Source organism: Melanaphis sacchari, unplaced genomic scaffold, assembly GCF_002803265.2.
Source record: "Melanaphis sacchari strain LSU unplaced genomic scaffold, SCAv2.0 Contig45_pilon_pilon, whole genome shotgun sequence".
NCBI classification, from domain to species: Eukaryota; Metazoa; Arthropoda; class Insecta; order Hemiptera; family Aphididae; genus Melanaphis; species Melanaphis sacchari.
This window is the reverse complement of record NW_020271303.1, coordinates 2,230,315-2,249,489: the sequence shown is the minus strand read 5'-3', so window position 1 is coordinate 2,249,489 and position 19,175 is coordinate 2,230,315. Positions and strand designations below refer to the sequence as shown.

At 29.2% G+C, this 19,175-nt stretch overlaps 1 protein-coding gene across 1 annotated transcript in view; it reads left to right on the top strand.

The window, feature by feature from the left end:
- Positions 1 to 19,175, top strand: part of LOC112598161 (BMP-binding endothelial regulator protein) — a 68,148-nt gene that overhangs the window by 15,929 nt on the left and 33,044 nt on the right. Inside the window, exon 2 of the mRNA XM_025344538.1 lies at positions 3,962 to 4,069. Within this exon, the coding sequence (XP_025200323.1) occupies positions 3,985 to 4,069 (85 nt within the window). The 5' untranslated portion in view covers positions 3,962 to 3,984. The remainder of the gene's footprint in view (positions 1 to 3,961; positions 4,070 to 19,175) is intronic.

Sequence of the window (19,175 nt, the reverse complement as noted above, 5' to 3'; positions counted from 1 at the left end):
TACCGTTTGTAGTTTAGCTTCAGCGTGCGTATGTAAAGATTATTAGTGTTTCCTTTTTCTAAAAATCTAAAAATGTCTAAACGCTAAGATTTTAGCCAATTTTCATGCGACCATTCGTGGTTTGAAACTCATTTGACCGATTTGCTAGCCCAATACACACGCTTTGATATTTTCAATGCGGACGAGACTAGGCTTTATTTTGGAGCTCTACCTGAACATACATACGCACTCAAAATAAGTGACAAAGCTAAAGGGGCAATATTACTCGTATGAAAATATGGTCATGGAGTTACTCGACGTAAAAAAACAAATTACGAATGATAAATATTTTACATAATATCGTAAAATATACACAATTGTGCATACTTTTTTAAATTATACAATATAGGTACATATACATACATACATATTTTTTTCGCGTACCTATTATTCATTTTTTTTTTTCAATCGCTTATTAGAAACAATCGGTTAATTGACACAATTCACCTTGGTCCCAAAGTGTTTCTAATAAGCGGCTTTTACTGTACATACATTCGCGTCTTTCTCTGTGATTTATAAATATGAATAAATAGGTATACATCACGAAATCGATATTACGCGATGGTAATCAAACGAAAATTTGAATTGAAAAAAATTCATGGTACATTATGTGCGGGGTAGTATCTCATAATAGAATAAATTCGTATCTCGTCAGCTATCAAAGCTTTCTTAATACTATGTAATAATATAACACTATATATTATAATATTGTTTATTACTGCTGTGGTTGTACGCATAGTGAAATAAACATCTAGCGATGTCTTCGATCTTTGCGAATGACCGCACACAATAGCACCGAAATCACATAGGACAAAAAAAAAAAGAAGAAGAGATTTAAACGAATAATCTGACTAGTGGTTGTGACTTATAATATTACTGTCGACGCGTGAACATTGTAATATGATATATCATGTAGATTTAAATAAATTCGCCAAACCGTTTCGGGTTATTGAAGTCTTGCCGGGACTCTGTTGTTGCGGATTAAACACATAGTATATTATGTATTATAATATATTATTATGATAAAACGTCTAGTGCTTGCTTCCTACGACTTCAGTGTCGTTTACTTTTTCCAAACCGGAACGCATTTGGTCATGACATAATATTGTGTTTCGCACTGGTATATGAATACATCATATTATTATCATTATTATAATATAATACGTAGATTATTATAAGTTATACCGTTACACAAGAGTCATATGGATAAGAAACACGTGTATCTACACTTTATATATAATATAATAACATACGTAATCTTTAATATTAAATATTGATGAATGCCTAAAAATAGATTTTTTTAGACAGTTGCGATATAGGAACGCGTATAGTAAATTATCGTCGTGTGAAAAGCTCTACATCCTGCCACAGCGAAAGGATGTGTAGTAGGTATGTTTTTTTTCGTGTACCAGGAAACCAATTCGTGTCGCAGGCGCTGCTGCAACAAACTGAACCCTGGTCTAATTTACATATTTTACCATAGTTAATTTCAAATGCGAATATTTTACAACTAGAGCGCTGGTTTTATAGGATAATACCGGTTAAACGAATTCGTCTGAATCACAATTTTATTTATAACGATCACGACGACTTAATAAACGATTTTTTTTTTATATACTACTCTGTTAGGTATACTATAAATTATATCATCGAATATGTATAATATTATAGTATACTGGACACCCGATGCACACAACATAGTTGATATTAACAAAAATTATTATTATTATTATTATTATTATTATTATTACACTACCTATACTATTACTATTATTATAATTATTAAAAAAGTTATTATCATATTTATTTTTATCATTATTGTTTTATAGTTGTAAAAAATAATTAACGAAATTTCAAAATTAAATTTGATTTGTAGAAAAAATTACAATACCAATTATATTAATACTATGCGACTTATCAATCATTGTCATGCCAGACGAATTTTTAATTAGAAGAGCATATTATAATATACTGTTTAGAACGATAGACTCAAATACATTCTTGCTCTCATTTACAATAATAAATATCGCTTTTAATGCATTGCAAATAATTAGAAAAGCCCTAAGATGTGTGTATGTCTCGACTGTTAACCTCATGCAAGCTAGAATTGATTTGTTTTAATCATTAGTTTTTAAATACAAGTTTAAAAATAAAGAGTAATTTACATTATTCAAACATTTTTTCTGTTATTTACTAATATTTTGATTAATTTTTATTTAGATTACATTTTTCCGATAACCGATACAATTAATTATTTACTTAAAAACATTTAATCGTATGATGCAGTTTAGAACCGTATGGAATCTATCTTTATTATGTCTAATTTTTATTTATACAGTAAAGCGTAATGCGTTGAAAAATATTAATACAACCGTGTTGACATGCCTACGTTTTAATGAATTACAGAAATACAGATACATCAGACATAGTTTCTTTATAAATAATATATTTTTTTTTATATATATATTATTATAAGCAGCATGGTATAAGATCCTATAAATTGCTTAATGACATAAGTAGTTGTGTTAGTCTTAAAGAATCGTTTTCGATGTATATATAACGTTTGATGAAAAAAGTTTAATATTCATGACTGAGAACTAATTAGACCAGTTTTTGATTTATGATCATTCATATAAACTTGTTTAAATATTTTACGAGAAGACGCTTCAATTTTTTAGCTTAATGAATACAGAAACGTACTGTAACATTATAGTTTATTCTCAACTAACAAGACCGTCGGTAAAGTATAATACGCCCCTCTAGCAAATCACTTAAATTTTGTCATGTTTGTTAAAAAAAAAGAATATATAATAAATAAATAATAGCTTTAGCGTATTACAAATCTTATATGGAGCGAAACTACTAAATATCCATATCTCAATTTATCAGTTTAGATTTAAACGAGGCGATGATTTTTTTTTGTGTAGCGTCTTTAAAATAATAATTTATTATATTTTTTAAAACAAAAACATGTATTAAAGACTCACTATAGGCAATTATTTATGATGGCAAACATTACTGTACTGCAAATACTGAACGTTTAAGTATTAATCGACTAATATTTACAGATTTAAAAATGCGTATGAGTACATCTATTAATGAGCTATATATCATAATACAATGTATTTGAAACAAAAATGAAATTGAATTCAAAAGATCGACTTATCCCACGTGTATACATATATTGAAAGATTATTATATCATAATAGGGAGTACATTATTGTGTATCATAAAATGTAGGTATACCCGTAAGTATATAATAGGTAATAGAAAAATAAGATAAAAAGTTAAAAACGTTCTTTAGTATAATATAGCGGCTAATGGCTATTATAACATACTCACATACAAAAAACACATCGTGTCAGCTAAAAAGCGCAGTCGTCTTCGTAATCTTTGTCGGACCGATTACTACCGCTCCTTCTTGTCCATTCACTTCGTCTTCTTGTATGTAGCTTCTCGGAACGTCAAAAAAGCCGACCAAGCGTGTATATAACTCTATACGCATGTGTATGTATGTGTGTGTGTGTGGTGTGTGCACTGTGTATGTGCGAGGATTCACGACAATCACAATAATAATGATAATAATAAAAAAAATAATAATAGTAACAATAATGATGATGATAATAATAATCTTCGGATGTGATTTTAATCACATGATTCGTATTGTCGTCCACGCAAAAAGTTTATTGTACACGTATATATATATGATAGTATACATACACCGCACATATAATATTATTGTATGATATTGCTACGTTCGCATGATTAGAAAGAGCCGCGAAATTAAAAATTAAATAATGACAATATTAATAATAAAAAGGACAAAACAAGTTGTATATTATGTCGAAATCCACGCTTCGGGCGTTAGTTAGCATTAGCAGACCGGTGCAGTAATTGAATTTGTGTGGGTTTTTGCTTTCAGGTTGACCAGAGAACCGCCGCGCCATGGACTGTTGCCGAATAATCACTGTTGCCGCCGCTGTCGTTTGGTTACTGCTGCCCGTCGAGATGTTCGCCAATCAACTAAGAGGCAAGTTTTTATTCACAATTTTTTTTTTTATTATTTATTCATATATAATACGCTTGCGAGCGCTTGTGTGTGTGTTTTTTTTGTCAAATAAATTGTTCGCGTTAATAGCCGGTCACCGAGAATTAAGAACGGGGTTTCTTCTTTTTATCCTTCTTCGGATATATTATATATTTTTAATATAGTATATAACAGAGCACATGTCGTTACGGCGTTTAAGAAAAAAGTTAAATCTTGAAAACAACTCGAGACGGAGAGAAGAAAAGTCACACATAATTTTTTATGCACGTGCGAGTATGTGTACCTATATATTATCATATAATTTCTCGTTGCATACCTACACATTTTTTACATAATATTAAAACCTTAAAAAAAAAATCATTCTGTTTCTGTATATGAAATTAAAAATGTAATAATAATTTAATAAAATAGAAATATACAATAATGAAACAATGAAAAATAAAAAACAATGATATACATTTTCCAAAAAAGTCGTTTTATAATGACTTAGAATCACATTAATTTAGTGAGAATATATTGATACAAAGAATCATTCTGAATATTATTATAAGCGACGTGTTTTTTTTTTAAACATTTGAATAATTATTTATAATACAGTATGTATTGCTGTATAATTTGGTATTTATTCGATTTACAAACATCACCGATCGCGTATTGCTGTTTTGGGCATTTGCGGAGATATATGTAGATGACGTAATTATGCATAAATATCACTATATTAATATAATGAATGTATGATTTCTCGTTAAGTCAACATCATTTTTAAACAATATGAGTAATATCTCTTCAAATACTCTTTCAGGCAATGACGTCGATCGTTTCTTGGAAATTTTACGATGAAAGAGTACAAGTATATTGGCACGTGAATTCGACACTAGGCCAAAGCTATTCGAGTATTTGTTACATTATATTATGATATAACAGTATAGGTATAACGTGTTGGGCGTTCTATTAAAAGACACTATTAGGTCACTTTTATTGAGTTTAAAAGAGAGCGACGTATGTTCCACTGACAGTTGTTTCACGATAAGTTTTTGTATGTTAATGAATGTATATAATATAAACATAGTAAAGAAAATTAAGAAATACCATGTTTTACTTGGTTTTCAATATAGTTTTAACACGTCATTAAAAAAGTATAACAATATTATGATAATATTATATCGATATAATATCATGATAAATGATAATATAATATATTATCTACTGTTTTACTACTGTTTTATAAAGTAGATAATTTTAATTTTTTTTTTAATAAATTGTTCTTATTTTAATTTTAATAAAACAAGTCGAGAAAAAGTTACTGTAAATAGCAAAAATATATTTAGGTTTTATAAACAAAATCCATACGGCATACAGCCTGCTATTAAATCCTCAAAACACTATCATAGTTTTATCAATCAACGAATATCAATATTGCAGTATTTATTTTTAAGAACTGAAGAATTTCAAAGTAGGAGCGCAAAATTATTAAAGTTACTCATAGTTTATATTATACAGAAGTATCAGTGGTTATCACTTATTCTTAATGAAATAATAGTTTTCAATCAATCGGTTTAATGCGTGGTAAACGATAAGTTCAATTAAATACGTTTGAGCTATTATTTTAAAGCTACTTTCTATAAAAAATAGCATCTAATATGTTGAGAAAAATAGATTTTTTTTTTTTACAAATAGTATTTTATTGATAGCCGAAAAATTATTATGTTCATGTAAAATATTAATTTTTACGAATATGTTAAAATTTAATAATTAATATAGTATTTAGTAGATACTATGTGTTATTCATGTAGTCTATATATTTATATACTGGCATAAACACACTAAATATCGTAGATTATAACTAACGTATTATATAATATCATATCTGATAGTACAATGCGTGGGTGACCATATGATGTCACCTCGATTTCGTCCTGATCGCCCGTTATAATTTAATAGTCGCGCGCATAAGTGGTTTAAATCGAAAATAACTGTTTTCCATTTATTTTTTTCGTCCTGTTTATTTATAACGTTATTTTCACACATTAAACAAATGGATCTTTCATTCCTCAACGTCGTCGCGTCTCCGGATATTTTGGAAACGGATCAATGACATCATATCATTATATACACGCGCATATCGCAGTCATCCTGCGGTGACAACAAACGTACGAGACATCTCACTCTTGGCCATTACGGGTAAACGTGCGCCGAGAAGTCCTTTGCCAACGACGCATTTACATAAATGTTATAACGTTACATTATTATATTATACATGTGACAACATTATAGTCTCCATCGTGTACACGTGATATATCGGCTATTGAGGAACTCGGCCAGGATCGCACCGTCAAGCGACACACATGCATTATTTATAAGTACCGCGATGAGTCCGCATTCGAGACGAATTCTGAATCTTATTTCCATGTACGTATGCCCTGCTGCAGATTTAACTCTTTCGCGGTATTACGCGATGGGTGTTTGCTCGGTCTACAGAACGTTTAGGGCTGAAACGGAGCCTCGAAATGATTATCGTGAATTATTTTTTTTATTTTTTTTTTTTTTGTAGGATCGAATACATGTTTTATAATTAATATAATTTATCCTTGAAAAATTTAACTGTTACTTCATTAATAATATTATTATAGATAAACAATACAATTTTCAGACTTGATTCATAATGAGCAAATAATACCGTTTCTAATTAATTAGATATGTTTGATCTTATAATTAAAACAGGAAAGTTTAAACGAATTGTACATTAATGTATTTTTTATATATTATAACTGATAAATAATTTTAATAAACAATTTATTGAATAATTTATTGAGTAATTAATTATAATTTAAATGTTAAACGCTAAAAAAAAAAATAAAGCGAAACGATGAAACCCACAAGTAAAACTTTATGGTATATATAAATTAACTATGATTTTAAAAATAGGAAGGATTTTGACTTTGATATCTTATTTATAATAATAAACACAATGTGTAATCAATATGTAATTTATATCACAGTAATATGAACCATCAGAATGTGTTACGATGGGTGAAATTAACTCGATGAATGATTTCCAGGCGCAGTTTCTAGAACCTGTATAATTTGTGTGCTGTATGTTTAATAATATTAGATAATATTAGACTCAATTTTAATTTTAATGGTTTTTTTTTTTTTTTTATCGTTGAATTTTACGTGTATAACTGTAGGTACTAAGTATCTACAGGAATTATATACATTATAATTTAAAAGTACATAATTTAACTCAAATAACTTGTACATTATTTAGTATCTATGTAACCAATTTGCTTAATAATATATAATAATATATCAATCTCGTTAAATATATTTACTTCATTCAATTTGATAACATTTTTTATGCGTGACGAAAATCCAGTGAATATGTAGGTTTATAAATATTCTTATTACGTAATACCTGACCTTACCTGCAATATAATATTATGCTTCTACGAGAATTTATATTTATTTATATTATTGACATGTCGAAAATTCCTACCCCGATTATTATTATTGGCGTTTTAGGGATGCACGGAAGGCTGTGGGGGATCGATTAGGTTCTCACGATGTACTGATATGCTGAAGGTTGAAAGAAAAGTTAGGACCCATTTATATGAGTATAAATATTATGTGTGTGTGTGTGTATTTATAGGTGTGCATTTATACTACATACCTAAATCATGTTCTTATTATCTAAATATCATATAATATAACAATCCTATACGTAGGTAGGTATGTATTATGTTATATAGATCGAGATTTATCGGGTTGCCGACCAATGGAAACACAATTCATTATATTATTATTATTATTACTATTACTATCGCATGCATTGTGGTGGATGCGTCGTGCGCGCACCCGAAGTCGGAATACTTGAAAGTTCCGGTGAAAGGGTGAGTGGGAAAATAAAAAAATCATATTATTAATTACCAAATTCGTCACACCCTTTGTGCGCGCCCCGATACGGCAACGTACCTATACAGGGTAACGCACTACATATTATATAGTATCCTGATACCGCGCAATGTACATTATTTAATTAAGTTTTTATTCTATTTAATTAACGACAACACGTCGGGTCTTTTTTCATTTCCTTGAGTCCCGGCTATATACGCGTACATATGCTCTCACATGACCACTAAGAGAATAATAATTATTATTTTTATTATTGTGCGATGTACAAGCGTACATAAAGGTATACATACATACATATATATATATATATTATAATGTGCTTTTTTGACGTCCTTGCCGCGAAGAACATACCGATGCGGACGTCACACCCGACAAAGATTTAAAAAAAAAAACATTTTCTTCAAAAACGAAATATAATAATCTCGCGGAATCCTGTTGAGCGTACGTTTGTAACATACAATATTATTTTACCAACCGCTATATTCATATAATGTGTGTTTGTGTGTGTGTGGCGTTTAAAGTGCGCCGCGCGCATTGTGCGCACGTAATTACGCCGACAGACAGACAGACAGACATTGTGCAGTGTGCGTGTTATCGGTTCTGATGAAATCGCCGTGATAAATTTGAAGTCTTTACTCTTTACTGCGCGAGCCGGTCGTACAAGACCGGCCGGCCCTCTGCATGCGGTTGGCAATGCCAATCCTTTACGACAAAATGGCCGACGTTGGACTTGGGTAGGTCTTGTAGCGGCCCGACAAGGGACAACGACGACAACGACAATACATAATATATAATAATACGATATAGGTCGTAAACTCTAGTCTCCACCGCCGCCGTCGTCTACACGGTGGTTTTGGTGTTTTCTGCAGATCTCCCACATCGTTTATTGAAACACAAGAAAGAAAAAAATAAACACAACCCACGTCCTACGCTATATTTTGTATAAAATATTATTCGACATAATATTAGGGTACGGGTTTTTATTTTTCAAATATTATACATCTCTGTAATATACGAAATAATAAATGTATATATAAACCACTTTGCTCGCATCAAAAATCAAAAAAAAAAAAAAGAGAAAAAAAATATATTGATAAGCACATATCTGACATTTATTTACTATTTTATTTTCCACGTGTATAATAGCATACCTAAACTCTTTATTGCATATTAAAATGAAAATCGTTAAGTGAATAAATAATGCAATTTTGTTTTTATAGAATTCCGATTGTTAAAACAACGTAATACACACGTTAACAACTTCTCATCAATTTTTGAACATAGATCGATTTATATTGTTATCCGATAAAGGAACGGTTGAAAATAAAACAACAAGTCGTCTATGTATTATTCTCTACATAAATTACCGTGTATTTATGTCGTATAGAAAACAATTTTAAATTAATTTTTTCCTGAATAATCTTATTAAAAAAAAAAAAAATATATATATATAATAATAAAATAATAATAGTATTTGTTCAAATTAAGTTGTAACGATATTGTAATATTTAAATCAACATAAATTATTTTTTACGATTATTTTGATATTATTCAACTGGTCGGAACTGTGTTTATGCTATAAATAAATTACGGTCGAATAGCACAGTGAGGTATATCATATTATGTAAAGTATATTATTTTAAATGTTTAAGATGCTAATCGATTAAATGAATTATAAAAATTCTATTAAGTTTTTATTATACATTAACTTAACATTTAATATTATAGAAGAACTCAAGGGCACAATTTAGTTGAGGAAGTTTCGTTTTTCTACAGGTGGTTATCTGTTTTCATGTACTATGTATAGATACATTAGATATTTGCTTCGGTAGATCGTTTAATCATAGTAACTATATTATATTTAATATATGCAGTTATCATTTTAAAAATATATTTTAAGATATCTATTATGCGTACAAACTAAACGTTATCGTACTTTATAAAATTTGCCTGAGATTTATTTGCTACAATGTAGCAGTTGCTGATCAATCTTCCTTCAGACGATAGAAATCAGCAATTATCCACGAAAAGTCATCTAATCTGTGTAAAATAACCTTTTTAGGGTACAAATTATGAATTCTGGTAAGGTGTTAATAAATTTACATTTATTAACATTCTATTTCAACTTAGTTGTAACTATAGGTTATATGTATAATATAAATATACATCGTATGACGTGTATATATTATATATATATATGGACACTGATTTTTTGTTTTCTAGATTACTCAAATATGGTAGAAGTATAGTTGACGGTGATGGTAGGGTTGGAGTCTAAAACAGGGTATGTCAACATTCTTGGGTGCAGTCGTTTATAAAATCCATTAAAAGAGGGTTTATTCCTTCGAAATTTAATTACGAGACCATTAATATATAGGTACTATATAAAATTTGAAAAATTTAAATTAAAAAAAAAAAAAAAACAGTATAATATATAAATATTACACACAATTTAATCGCGTCTAATGCGATGTGCATGGTGGAGATGTTTGTTTTACCATATGTGCGCCAATAACTTACGTCGAAAATTATCACGCCGTATTCAAGATGAGACGAGAACCACGCGTGGAGTGTATAATATATTATGCACTATAAAAGAAAGGTATTAAATATATATTGGATATTTGATGTGTAATAGTAAACGGGAGTGAGTAAGAGAGAAAAAGAGAGAGATAAGGTAAACGGCAATCCGTATATATATATATACGTATATATTATAATGTAATACCACCTACCTGTGCATGTGCACCACGACGTCTTCATTTCTCATCGTCGCGTTTATTCTCTTTGTGTTTTTTGTGTCATTCGAACGAACCGTAAGTACACGACTATACCTTTAATTACACACACACACATAAAAGAATATTAGTAACGATCAGTAGTAGTAGCTGTAATAATAATCTCTCCGAATTCATCTACATACATCGTACACATACGTAAGGCTCGTTTTAGTATTATTATTATTGTTTGTCCCGTGTTATTATTATTAGTGAGTTGTATAGTTTCAGTGTCTGTATAATATTATTATTTTATCTTTATGTGACCATCATCGTATTACGTATATAATAATATTATATACACAGAGAGTGGATTATGTGATGAGTATGCGTGTGTCTGTGACACAACAAAATAGCCAGGATTTTTGAAATTGGGAGAGGATAATAATCAAGTTCCTTAAAGCTGAATATGATTTCAATTATATCTATTAGAAGAGGTAACTTTTATTTACAGATAAACCTAAAACTTGATATCTAATAACGATATTTAGAATATTGTTTTATTAAAATATAACACAATCACAGTTGTGTAACGAAAATATTTGTATATTTTGCTAAAATGTCCAACCTAAAACTTTGATTCTTCTAAGAGAATTTTATTTATAAGCCATTCATTTTTATTTTTCCATATTGTAATACTATTTCAAATCACCTTTATTTATATTTACACAATGGTAAATAGCTTAACGATTTCATTCACATCCGAAAAATATGCTTTTTAGAAAAGAAATGGTATGGTAGTTGACAGAACAAATAAATGATTATGGTATAGAATATTATAGGTATTCGACAAATGTTCAGTGCGATGTGTAAGCACTTACTTTTCGACCCTATTCATCCAAGACGCTTTAATCCTATTTGATACGCAAAATATTTTTTTTGCCTAAAAAAAAAAAAAAACATTATATTTCTTATATCATTATTTTTGAACTAAGCTACACATACTTATCATTTTTTTTAAAAGTATTTATATTTTCTGGATGTAGGTAATAGGTATGCATACTAATAAGTAATAAGTAATAATCTTTTAATAATACGAGAAATTAGGAGGGCACGTTCACCGTTCTCCACAATATACACCTGCATTATCTACAGTGACTATAGTGTGTTATGATTATTGTTATTCCTCAAGACTCCATAGTTATTTTATATTTTGTCTTTGCTGCATTGGTGGTTTGAGAAGGGGTATCGTATTTACTATAGACGTTACCGAAACTCCCACCGCAGCCGAATCTTGACAATTTTTTTTCAAATTTTTTTCCCCTCGCCGCTTTCTAGGTTATCGACGTTTGCGTTTTTCCCCGTCCGCGCATTCAAAACGAGATTAACTGGCGGCCCAGTGTTATTACGTGTGTGTGCACCAGCCGCAAGGTCAAGCTGCCGTTATAGTTGCAGTAGTGACCAGTCGGACGCGCGTTTAGGTGCCCCGCGGCGGTGGCTGGCCGCGCACATGTGTGGCAAACTATCGCGCACGCTCGCATTTCATATAATAATAATGAAAATAGTAGATAAACTGCGCGTTTACAAAGTGCAAATCGAGTACCTACCTATGCGTATTTTCCGGTTGAGCATACGGTCGGTATGGTTCATACTGCTGCAGCAGAAATCCGTTTCGTCCCTATAAATTATTATTTAATTTTTTTTAAATTTTTTGCGGATTATTGATGGAATATAAACAGACAAAGAACGAGAGAGTACGAGATCTGAGAAAGCTGAGAGGCGTATGTCGATGAAATTGGCTCCGGGGCCCAGAGGATTGCAAATATTTTTTAACGAAATGGTTCTTGACCCATATGTCAGAAATGTCGAACACTTTTGATGGCGCCCGTAAATAGTATTATAATAATATTACATTATAGCAACTCGCTACCTACGATTGTGATTTTAGATGACAGACGCAGATTGTAATGTAAACATTGTAAACATAATAATATAATTCTTACCAAAAACAGATATCACTATTTATAGATTTTAAATAAAATGTTATATTATAGTAGTATTTATAACTAACGATATTATGGATACAATATAATATAATAATAACATTACTAATACTTGGTATAATATAAGGTCAATGACGACGTCGCACACAACCACAAAAAATTTAACACTTATCTTGTATTGTTATAACGTGTTTATACTCTTGTCGGTTTCGTCTACTCTTGGTAGCGCATGTACGTATGCTTTTATATTTTGGTTTTATTATGGAGTGATAAAATAAAAAAAACGGAAACAGTTAAAACGTCTTCAGAACGTATTTAGTGTAGTTGGTCTCGAGAGTTAATTGAAAATATAATATTGTAGTACGTATACTTGTATATATAATTATAATGTATATATGTTACATACGCATACTCGACCATTGACGCCGAACGCGTAGTACGGTAAAAACGAAAAAGTGCCAAAATCGCCCGGACGCACTAAAATATGTCACTTTGGGTACGACCCAAAAGATATAAGTCGTATAATACGTATATCTGTGTGCGTAAACATGTATGGACACTGGACAGTCATGGGCATGAGTGTAGTTATATTTTTTTTCTTATTTTTTACATTGAACAAACTCGTCGAGGGGTGTACGACAGGAAGTTGACACACTAGCACTTCCGGAACCAACTGAAAGGTTCGTGAGCTGCTAGGGTATTTATGTGCACGCACCCTTCTCCCCTGTACTGTTTTCGTACTTGATGACGTCGCGCTCGCAGTAGAATCGATTTTTTGTTCTATATTAAATTTAATAACAATTCATTTCTTGTATTTGTTTATAAATAGTAACAATAGTAAAAATAAATTGAATTATTGTAGTTATTACATCTATTTTTCTACGCTTTCCATTATTTACGCGCAACTCATATTTCTGTAGAAATTGCATTACCCTAAAAATATCTTCTCCCAAATATCAATTAAAATAAGGAATAAAATGAAATAAAAAGATTAAAGCTATTTATATTGAAATTAAGCACACGAATATAATATATATCTGGACTAGATATCACTACCAAAACCTCGATAACTTATTATGTTTGAGAGAGTTAAAATATTTAATGATCTAATTTTAGTTTAATTTGAATAATATGTATAATACTTAATACGGGTAGATGGTTTGGATTTCATGTAAATATTATATTATACTTGTATTTATTTTAACTGATATTTATATCATAAAAAATAATAAGTATAATAATTAGTCTTATATGAACATGAAACATTGTAAATATTTTAAAATTAAAACAGTTTTCGATAATAATTAACAATTAATAATTTTTAAAAGTCAGATTTAACTAGAAGAAAATAATAAAAAATTAACTTTTAAAGATTTAATTAATAACTACTTAATTTATTCTATAGTATTTTTTATTATAAAATCAAGGAAAAATAATAAAAAAAAATTTCAAAAATCTAAAGACTGAACTGGATCCTTAATGAAATTAGAAATTCATGGGTTACTAAAATTTACAATAAGTTGTGCATAACATGTTCCGGCAACATTAAATTAATATGCATGCATATAAATCTTGTACACGAATGTCGATTGACGATACATAACACTATTATATTATAGTATATTAATATTAGAATATATAATAATATATAATCATTTTATATGTCCTTATGCATTCCCCAAATATATAAATAGGTATTTTATACACATTATAGTAATAAAAAAATGCCATGTAACTCCACTCAATTTAACTCAAAAGTTGGAAGCAATAGTTATTGTAAATACAGGATGCGATCTACCGCGATTTGTCATTTTTTCCAGGTACGAATTTAAGGTAGGGGGGCTAAGGGGCTTTAGTTCCTCTCTTTTGTAAATTGTGTTGTAATAAATAGACCCATAAGTTTAAAATATAAATAAAATTGCTTACATTGTTATTAAATCGTATTCTACGAGTAGCATGGTATTTGTACTAAAATTATAGTTGTGTTCTTTCTAATAACGTAACATCTTTCCGTTGTAGATTTTTAAATCAGTGCATGATTGTATTTAACTAACACAGAAAAATAAAAATAAATTAAGAAAGGTAATATATATATATTGTTACAAAGTGTTTATATATTAAATAGAAGCGTATTACACATAGTGTTTTACCACGTTATGAATACATCATGTATCTATACGCTTATGGTTCCCATAAGGTGTTTAGCTAGCTGTATGATATTTGGCAACGACGACGGCTTCATTATAATTATTTTTGACGACGTTTCGATTACAAATTACCAGTTTAAAACGAAATGATGTTCATGTGAAAGTCGCGGCGTTTTAGTATTCTCTCGTTGAATCAACTGACGGACACTCGATTATTTAGTTACTGGCGTATTTGGATGCATCGATTTCGTTCAAATCACTGTAATACTGTATACATTCATTTTTATATAGACGGATGTTCATCCGTTTTAGTTATTCTGATAACGATTTTCTTTCGTTAAAATAATTACAATAAAGAAATAATATTAGGTTTTGTTACGTAATATATTTTTATTCACCATAACAATATTGCTTAAAATAAGTACGGAATCCGGATCAGCAGCTATTTGGCAGTATAAAATATAATAGCTAATAATTTATATTATACCTAATGTATAATGTGTGATGAGTATAATAATATAAAATACTTTATACGTGTATAGTCGTAAAAAACTTAATAGACTACAACGAAAAAGTCAATAAAAACCTTAGATTATTATTTGTTTTTTTATATATATATTGTGCGCATTCAATGTATGAGCCCAAACGTTAATTATTACAAATAAATTTCATTTATTATATTATCAAAGGTAAACACATCGTTTATGATGCCGTTCAGAGTTTACTCGGGTAAAACATTTATTGGTTTGTATAAGGTTATAGCAGTAGTATCATACCGAAAGAATTTTTTTTAGAAAAACTATAAAAAATTTCAAGCTAAATTGTCAAATCATTTAATCACCCCATCAAAAATATATCCACTGTTTCACTTCCCGGTAATGCTAAATGTCGTTAAAAATGTAATTAGCCTAGAGACCTACTCTAAATTATAATAATTAAACAACAACATAATAATAATAATTATGAAAATAAAATAAATGTTAAATTCTTAGGTACTTCCTCCACAAGCCATTCATGTGAAGTTTCTATTTTCTACATTCTGCTATGTATCTATTTTCTTATTGTTTTAGTTAACAGATTGTAAATATTTATTTTTAAAATAACTGTAGAAAAATTGTATTACCTATCAACCAGTTATTACCAACCATTTTAAATATTATACAGCATATTTAATATTAATATACCTTTAATATATATTTAAGTTTCATATCTCTGTCATATAATTTTTTGGCACTGCAGCACATTTAAAGGCGGTTTTTACAGAAGTAGTCTAAGTTAAAATTCCGATTAAATAACATCAACATTTTATACATTACTGTAGAAAACAAATAGCATTTAGATATTAGATGTTATATTAGTTTTTAAAAGTTATACTTTTTTTGTGATACGTACGGAACTTGTGGGACATAAATTAATACAAAATTCTCGCACCCTCGATAGAGCATTCTTTTTATTATGTCATAACAACTCGTTTCTGATTTTTCAACATTAAATGGAATTTAACAGTTTAATATTTTTTTAGTTTTCATTTTGTTGGGTATATACCTACATGAATAAAACGTTAAAAACAAAATTAATTACCCGACTTCAAGTACGTAATAAATATACTGAATACTGATACCTTAAATTTATTATTTATATTATTTTTTTTAATGTGTTCTGATAGCAAACACAAATAGTATTTCAATTTTTTATCTATACAATTTAACTTACTTGTCAATTGTATAAATGATTGAAGGCATATTATAACAGCAAAAAACTAAACGTACTTCGAGTTCTTACACCGATTTTCTTATATTTTTATCTATCAATATGGACATAAACCTTATATTATGATATTATGTACGTGAACGGTGCCAGACACATAATATTATTATTTTGTCTACATTATCCTCTTGTCAGTGTCGTATTTACAATTATCTTTTGGTAAATTATGAGCATAATAAAAACCTCCTCGTAAACTGTAATTTAAGTGTAATCTAAAATTGCGTTTTCTAAAACGATTATTGATAAAAGAAAGATTATTGATAAAGATTTTGTGCATTACAAGTTTTTTAAGTAAATGATTTTATGACATAGATATTTTACTTAAAAATCTCATATCGTTATTCTATTATTTATCGTAACTTTTTAATTAATTGTTTTAGATAGAATTAAATAAATCCTTTATCTTAAAATGTTTATAACTATTATTTTATACAATTCCAGATTGTAAGTTATTAGAACTTAGAATATTTATAATTTTCATTATAGATAAATTTAAGTAATTTCAAAAATTATTATTATACTTATAAGTAAAAATTATTATTATTACACTTATAAGTGCAAATTATTATTATTACAATTATAAATACAAATTACAAAATTTGTATTACACAATATCACGGTGAATAATTTGTTTACATGGGTTATTGTAGTTCATTTTTTTTTAATAATTAAATTTTTATTGTTTTTAAAATACAAATTATTTATTTTTTTTAATTATTATAATTTGTAATTTATTAAAGCAAATTTGATTCTTTAAAAATAATTTAAATACTCGTATATGATGCATGTATTCTGACAAGAGAGAAAAATCAGCATCTGCCACAAGTTTATATTGGAAGTAATTATAAAATAAGCACTAAGAAAATCATAAGTTAGAGTATTTAAGTCTACGGAATCATATAATCTTAACGACATTCAATTACATTATATAACTAAAAAAATACGAAGAATTTATAAAATACCTCGTTAAATTGTATATTATTTAAAATTTAATCGGTTTGATTCAGTTAGAGTATGAATTATCTAACTGTCTAGGTATTTCATGGAATAATACCATTTAATAATTTAGCATGAATATATATAATAATATTATTATTGCATATTTATATATTATATTATATATTGTATTTTGTATTATGCAGCAAAGAACACTGCGGGCGAACCATAAATACATAGTACCGTATTATGTAAATAGAATGTACGACTAGAAAAAATAATAATACCCATCGTATTTTAGGGTTTTTACGAATATTTCCCAGGGCTTAATCAAGTCTTTAATACAAAAATATGAAATACCTACACCCAGTTAGACGTTCGACTTGATTATGGTCGATGTTTAATGGTTTAGTTTACTATTTTTCTTTCATGAAGCTAAGTTTTTACGTGAGTAAAAATCCTTTTCTATAATTGGTTGGAATCCACGGTAAGCTTTTATATACCACAGTAACCTAACCTGATCTGCACGATTAAACATAACACCATGTAGTTGGACAAAGAGAAAATTCAATAGTGGTAAACGTTGAGAACGTTTGACGACGGAGAAATTCGGATTATTATACAGCGTTTGCTAAACGGTAAAATAAACGCTTACAAACATAGTAAATGACGTAATCCAATACTCGGTCTGTCTGATTTCAATAACTAAGCCATTGTAAAGTTTACACTTTCGCCGTCTATAATCAGCTACTATCATAAAGCATCCATCGCTCACAAATTTCAACCCAAGAAAAATTTCTAACACCGGCATTCGTATTCTGCAACGTTTTACGTATTATCGAATTTCCTCATAGCTCAACATTTTTCGTGTAGACGGCATAAATAGTATAACCATAGTTACCTAATTTAACCGTTCGTTAAAAACACGAGCACGCGAGCGTTTAAAGTGGAAACCCGGTCGAACCACCCTTCAAAAAGCGGTGTACGGTGTACTGTGTACTGTTCGGTATACCAATTGGCGATTACACACATATACCAGGTTACTGGTTAGACGTTGGGACCAATGTACGTTCGCTGATTTTCGGGTAGAGAATCGCGTGGCCGTGGAATGCGATGATCTGCAATAACACCGCACACACAAACATGCGCGATATACGCAGTCGGAATACGAACAGCGTGCGAGTATAATAATATCATACGATAATATTATAATATTACGTTATAATGGAACGCGCGCGCGCGTGTTTTATTATAACGTCTTCAGATGCGTCGTAGACAAATGACCCTCGGTGTGTGTTTTTATTTTTTTATTTTATTCGCCTCTCCTAATGGACCCAACCGGTACGATAACTACGCGTACGTATACCCGTTCCGGAATTATTGTCTTTTCTGTTATTTTTATTTTTTTTTTATTTTTGTTATTTATCTCAGCTCGATTTGAAATCGGAAATTCCTGACTCTTTTAGCTCTCCAAAAAAATATAATATACATGAACATACATTTATATATTACCCATACTATATATATATATATATATATATATACCTATGCATGTTATCGCCGTGCCATTAGTATCAGAATATAGTGGCATAGCAGTCGCTGTCGA